The sequence below is a fragment of the Eptatretus burgeri genome, chromosome 13, assembly GCF_056783735.1.
Source record: "Eptatretus burgeri isolate ZD-2024b chromosome 13, Ebu_testis_v1, whole genome shotgun sequence".
NCBI classification, from domain to species: domain Eukaryota; kingdom Metazoa; phylum Chordata; class Myxini; order Myxiniformes; family Myxinidae; genus Eptatretus; species Eptatretus burgeri.
Window position 1 is genome coordinate 5939416 of NC_140973.1, and position 13248 is coordinate 5952663.

General features: G+C 49.1%; 1 protein-coding gene and 1 long non-coding RNA gene across 3 annotated transcripts in view; one reads left to right on the top strand and one right to left on the bottom strand.

The window, feature by feature from the left end:
• The window catches only part of LOC147013732 (uncharacterized), a 74336-nt gene that overhangs the window by 15422 nt on the left and 45666 nt on the right, over positions 1-13248 (bottom strand). The window lies entirely within an intron of this gene.
• On the top strand, positions 7242-9208 carry LOC147013733 (cyclin-dependent kinase 5 activator 1-like). The gene has a single exon (XM_085850896.1). The coding sequence runs from the start codon at positions 7489-7491 to the stop codon at positions 8371-8373; it is 885 nt and encodes a 294-aa protein (XP_085707022.1). The 5' UTR covers positions 7242-7488; the 3' UTR covers positions 8374-9208.

Consider the following 13248-nt stretch of genomic DNA (forward strand, 5'->3'; position numbering starts at 1 on the left):
GACTATTCCCTTGGTGATTGTGCCCAGTTTTTGTCCTGCTAGCCGAGCAATGTCAATTTAACCTGGCTCTTGAAGCGAAATGGTATAGGGCATTGTTTTATTGTTTAGGGGATTTTAGCATTTACCGATGCTATTACTTCTTCATCCGATAAGCGGCGTAACAGACTGATGATCCGACTCCAGTGAAAGGTTTAAATAAAATCGATTGTTCAAAAATGATGCGTGCAAGGCACTAACTCTAATTGGAATATTTAATTAGAAAAGCAATCCAAAAACGGGACATTGAACGGACATTGATACACCTCCATAAAAAATGGCCTTTCCCTTTTTTCTCTGCACATGAAACACAAGGACACACATAAGAAGAGAACTGATCCACATCATGACTCGTATCCACATCGACTGAGCACTCCAACATATCACAGATAATACGAATTATACCGTTAACCATGAGCAAGGGATTTGGGCAAGGTGCTGTCGATGGTCGATAGGTTCATTGTCTGTGTGTCTGTGTGTCTGTGTGTCTGTGTGTCTGTGTGTCTGTGTGTCTGTGTGTCTGTCTCTCTCTCTCTCTCTCTGAAATGTCACGAGGGAAATGACACCCAAGGAGTGACGGACGATGCACCGCACCCGAAGGGACAACACCAAGAACACAAAGGCTTCCTGTTTTTGAAAGATACATCTTGATTAATATCCATAACCCAGAGATTGACTGCACAAATATTAGTCACTGAAGCAGAATAGACATTTCAGCGGAAACAAAGAAATAAACGAAGAAAAATAACAGTTAAGTAAATGGTCTTTGACATCCTATTCAGACGGTCTGTGTTCATGGATCCCTTCTGACGCGACAATACCATAAATTTTCAGTAATTTTCCAACATCACTTGAGGATCAGGTCAGGTCATGTATGGGAGCATGCGCCAGAGCAGCGCGTCGCTGCGTCCACTTTCTGCCGGTACTCCAGGGGCCTCCGTCTGGCCATCCGCCACGCAGATGCCTGGCCCATTCCCATCTCCTTGAGATGCTGATCAACCTGCTGCAACCACGAGGCATGTGGTCGGCCCATTGGCCTCTTCCACTCACGAGACTCCCTCGCTGAGAGAATATGGTGAGCAGGATCATCGTCAGGAAAACGAGCTACATGTCCATACAGCCGCAGCAGACGCTCACGGACTATGCAGGTAACAAATATCATTTGAGTCTCTCAGCAAACGCTCGGACACAAAGTCTGACCAGCGATAGCCAAGGATTAACCGAAGAGACCTGGCACCAAAGGAATGAAGTCTCCATCTCAGATCCTTGGTCAGAGTCCAAGTCGCGCATCCATAGAGCAAGACTGGAAGCGCCAAGGACCTGAAGACTCGGACTTTCGTCCTCCCGCACAGGTACCAGCAGCGCCACACCCCATTATCCAATGAATCCATGACTCCCCAGGCCCGACCCAGACGTCTATTGACCTCTGACTCAGAGCCACCAGAGACATGAATATCATTGCCAAGGTAAGTGAATCTCTCCACGACCTCAACATCCTCACCACAAACAGGCACAGATAGGACAGCAGCGTCCAAGATGTCATTGAAAGCCTGGATCTTAGTTTTCACTCAGGAAGCCCGTAATCCCAGCGGATCCGACTCCTTATTCAGCACATCAAGGGCCCCCGAAAGGATATCTAAAGTCTCCGCAAAGATGACTGCATCATCTGTGAAATCAAGGTCAGAGATCTTGACATTCCCAAACGATGCACCGCAGCTTGATTGCTCTGACATCCTCCCTAGAATCCAGTCCATAAAAGGGCTGAAAAGTGAGTGGGCCAGTACACACCTCTGATGAACTCCAGTAATAACTGGAAATAAGTCAGAGATGGTACCACCACATCTCACAGCACTCTCAGTGCCAGAGTAGAGTTCAGACATCAGATCGATCAGTTTTGGTGGCACCCCACGAAGACCAAGAATCCTCCAGAGGGCATCCCGATTCACTGAATCAAATGCTTTACAGAGATCAACATAAGATGCAAGCAGCCCCTGCCGAAACTCTTGTCTGCGTTTGGTGAGGACCCGAAGAGCAAGGATACGGTCAATCATTGACCTCTTTGGTGTAAAGCCTGACTGCTCTGGACGCTGGTGCTCAAGCAGATGGTGGCGAACCTTATCACAAATTATCCGAGCAAAGACCTTGCCCGGCACTGAGAGCAGCGTCATCCCTCAGTAGTTGTTGCAGTCTTGGCGATCACCCTTCCCTTCCCAGAGAGGGACAACAAGGCCCCTCTTCCAGTCAGTTGGGATGATGCCTGTGTTCCAGGCAGAGCACAGAGCTGCAAGCAACGACACGAGTGGAGCATTTCCACCAGCCTTGAGAAGTTCAGCATGGATGCCACAGATCCCTGGAGCTTTACCCTATTTCAACTGGTTCACCGCAGCCTATGTTTCCACAAACGAAGGTGGACCGCAGTTGATTGGAGGGTCAGCAACAGAGATTGTAACACACCTGACATCCAACTCGACAGATGGTGGATCAGCCTGGTACAACCGCTCAAAGTAACCGGCCCAGCAAGCCTTCACTTCGGACTCCTCTGTCAAGAGCCTACCACCCTCTTCTCTAACTGCAGTACACCGGCGGATGGGCTTGGAGGAACTTGATGCGTGAATTCCCCTGTAAGCAGGACGAGAATCACCTGACCACAGGTGATGCTCTTCCCCCTCACAGATTACTCGCTCATCAGCCTCCTTGTCCACCCTTAGCGCACGTACAGTTTTACGCCTCATCTCCCTGAACAGCTCAGCTCTGCCATTCCGCCTGGCCCTGTGACTCTCGTCAATGGTATCCAGTGTCCCTTGAGAGACAAAATTCTTCTTCGCCCTCTGGTGAGTTCCAAGACATCCACCGGCAACATCAAGGACAGTGGTCGTGAAGGCACTCCACAACTCTTCAGGACCTCCCAAAGCACCCAGACCCCACAAATCTCCACTCAGCTTGTTTGCAAACTCCTCACCTACCCTCTCATCCTTGAGCTTGCCAACATCCAGCCTCGGCTGTGATGGTACCATTCTTCTGGATTTACGGTGCAACTTCAGAGTTTCCACAACAAGCCGGTGGTCAGTATTGAGGAACTGAGCACTCTGGTAGACCCCACAGTTCTGGATCATCCTCCAGCGACCACCAATGAGGACATGGTCAATCTCCTTTGCCACACCACAAGCGTTGGAATACCAAGTCCAGCGATGAGCTTGTGGGCGCTGAAACCATGAACCGGCCACCCAAGTCCATGACTTCTTGCAAAGTCAAGGAACTTAGTGCTATTCTGGTTCATAGTTCCTGACCCATGGGGTCCAACACATGTCTCATAACCATCCCTATCAGTTCCAGTTGATGCATTGAAATCCCCCAAGACTAGAAGTGTATCTCGTCTGGGTCACTGATCAACCACAGAGTCGAGCGTGGCGTAGAATGCATCCTTCACAGTGACATCACTTACCTCATTCGGAGCATAAACAGAGACCAGGGAAATGACACCCAAGGAGTGACGAATCCTTAGTCTCATAATATGCTCGTTGACCGGTGTTACCTCAATTATCATTGGAGTCACCTTATTGGACACAGCTACAGGAACTCCTTGGGCATGGTAACCATCAGAGCGACCAGATCAATAGTAGGTGTAACCACCCACCATGATCTCGCTGCAATACCGATGTCCAAACGCTTGAGCTCAGATGACAACAGAGACAGGTGATCATCCTCTCTTTGGGATGGGACGTTCCAGGCACCCACCCGAAGGGACCGCTTCAGGTTAACCCAAGGAGACCGCCATTTGGTGGACGACACCTCAGCACCACTCCGACACACTCTCCCGTAATCTGAACGGGAATGTTACCCCGTGGTTTTCCTCCTATCATCAAAGATTGAGGGTCCCGAAGGCTTTGCTCCAATCCTGTCATCCGGTGAGCTTCCCTGTGAAGGGAAGCTGCACAGGAGGTACTCCCATGGAGGGGGTTTTCAGATTTTTTTTTTATGCTTCTTGAATGTTTTGTGGACTTAAGGGTTTTACAGTGGCCACAGTGCAAATCCTGCCACCAACCTCCTCATAAGAAGTAACCCAACTGCAGGACGACGTCCGCAGATACAGGCAGGGGTGCATTCCTTAAGGCCAGGCCAATTAACACCTCACACTTTAAGTTTATCTGTCTCCTCACACATTCTTTCTCTTTCCCGTCTTGTCTGCTATGGACGCACAAAGAACTCAGTGAGGGCAAGTGCTGAAGAACCGTTCTTTTCGGAGCAACATCACTGATACTCACCTCTTTCTAGTTTCCTCCTCGCACCTCACCGGCACCCCACCTGCACCTCTTCAATATGCACCTTAGACACCAACCAGTATTCCTTCTTTTTACTCTTCCCTGAGTGAGTGGGAAGCACGGGCTCGTCAGATCCACTCAGTGAGCTGAAGTGGTCGCAACCACCGAGGCACTGCTCTATCTTTCTGGCTGTTCTACCCTTCTGTGAAATGAGTCTGATGGTGCCTGTCATGTTCGTGTAAGTAAGAGTGTCTAAGCTAGGTAGTATCAGTGTAGTTTTGCCTATTATCGCTTTGCTTGAATGTGTGACTGTATGTCTTTGCCGCACCACGTGAATATTGCATGTCTCTGCTGTATGTATATCCTTTGTAAGTAAACCCCTTGTCATTACTGTACGACATACTTTTCCTCATGCCTTCTTTATAAAGAAACCCTATGATAATGCAATTCAACTAGCTCGTAGCGTGTTTTCCTCCGTTGGTCTAGCATAGTCCGCATGTATTATTAGCCGAGAGGTTCTACCCCACCGATTGGCTCTATACGTTAGCCGGTACACACTTGGCAGCTCTGCTCGGTTGCACCTGATTAAATAAGGTAAGGCAAATGCTGGTGGAGGTATTGGGGGTATGAGCCCCCCTTTATACTGCCAATCCACCAGAAAGGTAATGAGCGGAGTATTTGAGAACCCTGCCAAGATTGGTGGTACCAATTGGCGTCGTGGTTGACTAACAACCTGCCAAATGGTGGAGTTATCTCTGTGGCTGGTAGCTTCAGGACCTGGTGTTCGAGAGGAACTTCAATACTTCCTCTCATGGTGAACCTCGTACCCCGGGCCATAACAATATATACATACATACAGTGCCTTCAGAAATGTGTTCACACCACTTGACTTCTGGCACGTTTTGTTGTTACAGCTTGAATTTAAAATGGATTATATTTATATTTTTTTGTCACTGATCTTCACAAGATACCCCAACATGACAAAGTGAAAACATGTTCTCTGCAGCACTTCACAAATATAGGCTTGATGGGAGAGTGGCCAGACGGAAGCTACTACCGAGAAGAAGGCCCATGATAGCATGACTGGAGTTTGCAAAAAGCCACGTGAAAAGACTCTGAGAACATGAGGCAAAAGATTCTGTGGTCTGATGAGATGAAAATTTAACTCTTTGGCTTCAATGCAAAGCTACGCTACGTCTGGCGGAAACCGAGCACAGCTCATCACCCATCTCACACCATCCCTGCCGTGAAACATGGTGGTGGCAGCATCGTGCTATGGGGATGTTTTTCAGCAGCATGGACTGGGAGGGAGACTTGTAATGATAGAGGGAACAATGAATGGAACCAAATCCATGCAAATCCTTGAGTAGAACCTGCTTCAGAGTGCAAAAGACCAAAGACAGCGGCGAAGATTTACGTTCCAACAGGACAATGACCCAAAGTATAAAGCCAAAGCAACACTACGAATGGCTTCAGAACAAGAACGTGAAGGTCCTTGAGTGGCCCAGGCAAAGCCCAGATTTGAATCCCATTGAGAATCTGTAGAAAGACTTGAAGATTGCTGTTCACTGACTCTCCCCATCCAACTTGACAGAGCTTGAGCAAATCTCAAAGGAAGAATGGGAGAAAATCCCCAAATCCAAATGTACAAAGCTGATACAGACAAACCCAAGAAGATTCGAAGCTGTAATCGCTGCCAAAGGAGGTTCTACAAAGTATTGACTCAGGGGGTTGAATACTTATTGACGCAAAACATTTCAGCGTTTCCATTTTTAATTAATTTGTAAGAATTTCTACAAACATGTTTTCACTTTGTCATGATGGGGTATTTTGTGTGGATCAGTGACAAAAAAATTTAAATATAATCCATTTTAAACTCAGGGTGTAACAACAAAATGTGATTATTGTTGAGGGGTGTGAATACTTTCTGAAGGCACTGGATACTGTATGTACACACCGACCCACACACACACACACACACACACACACACACACACACACACACACACACACACACACACACACACACACACACACACACACACACACACACACACACACACACACGTTACCGCTTGCAGTGCTGCTCATACTTCCCAAAAGCCCATATAGTAATCTCAAAATGACTCATGATGTTTGCAGTCACAATGACGTCACGACCAAAGCGGTAGTCTCGAGCAGGCAACCTCAAAGGACAATTTGGAGCGATGTCACAGATCACATCATGGACGAATGCCCGATCGGCAACAACGGCTCACAATGACGTCACACGTGCTCGCTTCACACGGATGTGGTGTGCGTGTACCATTTGTGGTGTTCATATCTTTATCTTCTTTTCCCTGATTCTAACGATCGATATAACGAAGAGATTTTTTCCCCCCAAACGTTTTAAACACGGTACGTGCTGCTTCCTTGCTTGAAGGATTATGTCGGGCGATTTAAAAAAGGGGCAGAGACAGAGTACGGACAAACAACCATAGGTTGGTAATCATAGCACAGCGCAGGCTTTGATGGGTCCAACAAACTTCCTCCTGGGTCGACGCGACGTTCCTTGTCAAAGGAAACCCGAATTATATAAATAATGTATTGTGTGGTGAGCCGGGTCGTCAACCGGATGCGGACAATTATATGGTGTTAATTTCAACCACGTCGGAGAGTACTGGATTACGTCATGAATAATGTCACGTGGTAAGAACGACGATATACTGAGAGAAAAACAATCACACATTCAGTAAAGAAAGGTGAGTATGATGCACACCTCACCTGTGTGTGTTCGAGGGTGTGTGTACGTGTGTGTGAGAAATGGAGCACGTCAGGAAAAATCGTCTTGAAGGAGAAAGCACGGCAAGCACGTGCGTCGAACCGGCCAGCCGATGCCGCACAGATTAGCATAGTCGTGCGGGGGCGGAGCATCATAGCCCGCTGTTCGACCAATCAGCGCCGCTCTACCCAAGCTCCTCCCCCTCCTCCGCGTTGCTCTCCTTCTTCCATCCGACATCAAGAAGACTCAACCTGCAAGCTCCGCACGTCCTGCAGGCTCCGTTCATTTTACATTCGTTGTTGCTAATAAGTTGGTGGTGCTTTTGTTGTTGTTGTTGTTGCTGCTGTTGCTGTGCCAGTGATCTTGTCGAGCCGGTGCAGCAGCAGCAGAAGAAGCAGACCAGGTAGAGAACGAGTGGGTGAGACATCGACCATGGGTGCGGCGCTCTCTCTATCTCCTGCAGGGAGAAAAGGCGTTCTTGAGGAAGCACCCCTCGGTCGTTACACAGCGGTCCAAAACAGCAAGAATGCCCGAGAGAAGTCCTTGGGACGCCATTCGATCCTGCTCCCGGGGCAAGCGTGGAAAAGGTTGGTGGCCGTGTCGACCAAGAAGAAAAGCGCCAAGAAGGCGCAGCCGGGAGGTGTGGGTCGTCTGAACAACGAGAACCTCAAGAAGTCCGCTTCGTGCGCAAACCTCAGCGCCTTCGCCGCTCACGTGCCTGCGCTGTCCGCAGGCAAAAACGGCGGGCTTTCGGGCAAGCCGGTGCCCACGACTCGCTCGAAGAACGGCTTCCACGGAGCGGCCACCCCTCGGAGGGTCGTCGTGCAGGCGTCCACCTCGGAGCTCCTCCGCTGCCTCGGCGAGTTCTTGTGCCGCCGCTGTTACCGCCTGAAGCACGTGTCCCCCGCGGAGCCGGTGCTGTGGATCCGTGCCGTGGACCGGGCGCTGCTGCTGCAGGGCTGGCAAGACCAGGCGTTCGTGACCCCCGCCAACGTGGTCTTCCTTTACCTCCTTTGCCGGGAAGCCGTTCCCGATTCGCTGGCGAGCGAAGACGAGCTCCGAGCGACGCTCCTCACCTGCTTGTACCTGTCCTACTCGTACATGGGTAACGAGATCTCGTACCCCCTGAAGCCCTTCTTGGTGGAGAGCGACAAGGAGGCGTTCTGGGAACGCGTGCTGCGCATCATCAGCACCATGAGCGCGCACATGCTCAGGATCAACGCAGACCCTCACTTCTTCACTCAGGTGTTCACCGACCTCAAGGGAGAATGCTCCCGCGATGCTCCGGTCTCCTGGACCATCGCATTGGACCGGTAGCTCGTCTGAGCCGGCACGAACCCCCTTTCACCGCCGAAGGTCCGTGTTCTTCGTGACCGGGAGCGCCCGATGGAGCGTGAAGCCATCAGCCGGTGCGGAGTCCGGCGCTGCCAAACGAGGTCTGCATGCGGGATCCAGCCTTCAGGGAGGAGGGTCTTTTCCATCATCTTCCCCCCGACCTTTTTCGCCAAACCCGCAAGACGCCGCAGCTCCGTTAAACGCCCCGCCAGGACGAGAGCCTGCGGGACGACGGAGCATGTCGGACAATCTTGATAATTGTACATGTATTGATAGTGTACATAATGTTAACGTAGACGCACGAAGCGCGAATCCGTGTCTGGAATATCTATCTCATCGTCATCGCCAGGACACCTTGCATGCAACGAGAGCCCCCAGGGCCTTGCACGTGCTGGGAAAACCGTCTCTCTCTCTGTCTCCGAGACCCACCCCACTTCCTCCTGTGACCCCCACAACGCCCGAACCCCCCACGACCCCAGAACCCCCATGAGAGCTGTGGACAGACTTGTACATACAGCAACTGCTCGATGTTGTTTAACATGATGATGACCCACCATGGTCGTTGTCGCTTCAATAAATTTATAAGCATTACACGTAATGAATATAAAAATCAAAGAACCATCGTTTATTGGAATCGAACCGTGAATCGTGCTGCTGTGCTTTCGATGTGGTCGTGCATGTCAAGCTGCTGCCGTACTGTGTACGTGCGTACGTACGTGAGAACCGCGGGCTCGTTGGCGCTATTTTTGTACTTCGTGTCATCAAATGGTCTAGTAAAGACGTCACGCGGGCTCTTCGAACCCGTCACTAAACGTGACCGTTTCAATGTGTCTTCTTTGGATGGGTGATGGGGGGGGGCGGGTTTGCTTCATTTCGTTGTGTTGCATTTAGTTGATCATTTCATCAGTAACAGAAAAGATATTTATAATGAGCTTACATAAACAAGAGAGAATGACATCATTTCCATCTCAATTGCCATGGCAACCGGCGTACATAGAGAACTCGCTCGTTATTGGAGACGAGTAGGGGGCGTTGGGACACATCAACGTACTTCGACTGTTTGAAATGGAGCAAACCGCGGAATTATATAATTAATTATCTATCTATAATTCCAGCAATCTCTGTGTCTGTCTCTGTCTGTCTGTCTGTCTGTCTGTGACCGCTGTTTCTCGACAACCACTGGTCCGATCTAATTGAAACTTGCCAGGTCTATTGCTGGGGCCCTGTGGATGTGCCTTTTCAAGGTTTGGTATTAATCGGACAAGTGGTTCCCAAATTATGGCCATTTATTTACCAAACCAATGACAGGACACGGTGCTATGACGTCACAATTCTTCTTCGTTTGATATGACGTCACAATTGATGCTGGAGACCTGAGTATGTGCCTTTTCAAGGTTTGATATGTTTCTTCTTCATCCATTTCAGCTGTTTCCCAAGTGTCTCCCAAGTTATGGCCATTTATTTACCAAACCAATGACAGGACATGGTGCTATGACATCACAATATGACGTCACGGCCTGTGTGGTTGTTTCTGGCACGAGGTTTGAAAGGTTTTTTTGTTTTTTTTTTTGCATGTACGGCCACGCAAGTATGGCCATGCACGTACGGCCACGCATGGCCACGACCTGTGTGGTTGTTGTTTCTGGCACGTGGTTTGAAAGTTTTATTATTATTATAATTTTTTTTTTTTTTGCACGTACGGGCACGCACTAGTAAAACTAACTTGGCTTGTTGTTGGTTTAACGGTTAAGGTGGCTGCCTCAAGATCTTCGGGTCTTGAGTTGGAGAGCCCCTGTCGAGTCGTTAAATAACACCAGGTGGGTTGATTCGGCCCGTCATCCTCCCGAGGGAATAGGGGGGCACTGCATCAGCGGCACAGCCGAGCTACCAGCAACGATGCAACCAGCGTGCAGGGCACGTACGAAATGACGATCGATAGAAATGATGATCGATATCGATCCGTTTGAACCCGGGGTCACGGCACAGAGTGTCAGTGTGAACTGAACGGGCAGTCGAATCGAAGTGCTCATCCCAGATTCATTCCCAGGAGGGAATTTGATGGATTTTTTTCCATATAATCAAAAGATGACGTTAGATTTGTGTCCATCGTTATTATTTTGAAACTTTTTTATTTTTTATTTATTTATTTTTTTGCCTCATCATCAGCCAATCCTCGATAGACGTCACTTCCAATCACCAGTTCACGATGGACTCCGGCGCAAGGTGACACTTAACGGAGAACGTCTTGGAGGGACCTCCCTGGAGTGCTGACGTCATGGTTCGTGTTGTTTATAAAAATATCAATCAAGGTGTGTGTGTCATGACTACTCACCAGGTCCATTGGTCGCCATTCCCATGAACCAGTTGTTTCTTGTTTGTTATTGTGTTCGAAAGTCGGACTGGGACATGGAAATCCTAATGTAAATAGGACGAAGGGGATTGTTACGTAGGTATCACGTGATACGATCGATCAGTGTGACAAATAATAACCTATCGATCAGTCATTCGCTCGAGATAAGGATCACTAATCAGGATTATATAATTCACCTTTGTCAGGCAGGTAACCTGCCCAGTCATGCACCTGATGACCCAATAGGATGGCAAGGTCAATGTAAAAAGTAAAGTCGACCTAATAAATTTATTGATAAAGAAAGAAAGGAAATCTGTAAATATGGAGATTCAGGAAAGGTCTTGGGTGTGGAAGATAGCCGATCGAGGTCTTGCAGGGTCGTACAGTATCACCCTGGACCCGGGTGCACATTTCGTCCGAGTATTCTCACTACACTGGGGTAAAGGGAAGACCCGTGTGCACACTACCCTGCATCCCTACATGGAACACTTTCATCACTCGGGTCAATGTCCGATGGACGGTCGGGTCTACAAAGCCCACGGCGTAACCGTTTCTCTACGTGTCAATGAATCCTCAGGTCCACAGATGCCTTCCCCGCGGCGATCATTTTCCCCATTGTTCGTCTGTGACGTCATCGGTGTGACAACTTTGAAACCGTCTCATGCCTTCTTGCACCACCGTTCGACTCAGCGCCTTTGTCCATCTCCCAGGAGACCTTTATGCTATTGTGCCGCTCCCACAAACTCAGCAGCGATCGATCACGTGACAAACCTTCACATATCTCCCATTGAGATAGCGAGGACAGTTGCCCAGTTTATAATATGACTATTTCGATTTCGGGTCCATAGTGGATTGGGATTATTTCAGATAAACCGGACACATTCCTGCGGACAAAGGACGCCAACTTCAGACTCCGAAGAATGATCCCCCATGACGTATGAGCTCCCCCACTCCATCCATTTGACCTCGTGGGTGACTTGACCTCGTGGGTGACCTGACCTCGAGGGTGACCTATTTTTTAAAAAAATTGTTAGGGGTTTTCAAGCAGACCTCTATGTGTTAGGATTAAACGATGGAACGATGACGAAATGGGATTGAAAGGAGCAGAAGTGCTGAGACTGCGAACCGCACAGGGATTGCGGTCACTGGTGCTTTCTCGGAAGGAGAGACTTCATGAAGGTCACGTGGCGAACCTTGATCGGAATACACATCGGGAGGTGGACCTTGTGACGTTTCCTTTCCTGTGGTGCAGCATTTCCACTGACCGTGAAACGAGTGGCCATCATATAGCGTCCATCAGTCGTGGAAACTGCTCTTCAAATCATGTCAGCCAATTGCTTATTGGTCCCATCTGAGCACTTCGCTTGTGATGCTGGGAACCCACGTTCAAATCCCGGACACCATCCAAGAAATCCATCGTCCACGAATGTCCTTGGAATTCATGCAACAGCACACTGATGTCGACACTCATGGTTCCCGCATGGTGATGGGTGTACGAGCTCAGGCACGAACCTCACATCACTGTAGTGAGTACTGTAGGGGGCATTACAGTGAGTACTGTCGGGGGGATTACAATGAGTACTGCAAGGGGGATTACAGTGAGTACTGCAGGGGGGATTACAGTGAGTACTGCAGGGGGGATTACAGTGAGTACTGTAGGGGGGATTACAGTGAGTACTGCAGGGGGGATTACAGTGAGTACTGTAGGGGGATTACAGTGAGTACTGCAGGGGGATTACAGTGAGTACTGTAGGGGGATTACAGTGAATACTGCAGGGGGGATTACAGTGAGTACTGTAGGGGGGATTACAGTGAGTACTGCAGGGGAGATTACAGTGAATACTGCAGGGGAGATTACAGTGAGTACTGCAGGGGGCATTACAGTGAGTACTGCAGGGGGCATTACAGTGAGTACTGCAGGGGGCATTACAGTGAGTACTGCAGGGGGGATTACAGTGAGTACTGCAGGGGGATTACAGTGAGTACTGTAGGAGGGATTACAGTGAGTACTGTAGGGGGGATTACAGTGAGTACTGTAGCGGATTACAGTGAGTACTGCAGGGGAGATTACAGTGAGTAATGTAGGGGATTACAGTGAGTACTGTAGGGTACAGTGAGTACTGTAGGGGGGATTACAGTGACTACTGTCGGGGAGACTACAGTGAGCACTGTCGGGGGTTACAGTGAGTACTGTAGGGGGTTACAGTGAGTACTGTAGGGGGATTACAGTGAGTACTGTAGGGGGCATTACAGTGAGTACTGTAGGGGGCATTACAGTGAGTACTGTAGGGGGCATTACAGTGAGTACTGTAGGGGATTACAGTGAGTACTGTAGGGGATTACAATGAGTACTGTAGGGGGTATTACAGTGAGTATTGTAGGAGGCATTACAGTGAGTACTGTAGGGGGCATTACAGTGTGTACTGTAGGGGGCATTACAGTGAGTACTGTAGGGGGGATTACAGTGAGTACTGTAGGGGGGATTACAATGAGTACTGTAGGGGGTA

What these genes read in the sequence shown, in the direction of transcription:
- LOC147013733 (XM_085850896.1), top strand. Translation starts at nt 7,489, where the DNA reads ATGGGTGCGGCGCTCTCTCTATCTCCTGCAGGGAGAAAAGGCGTTCTT.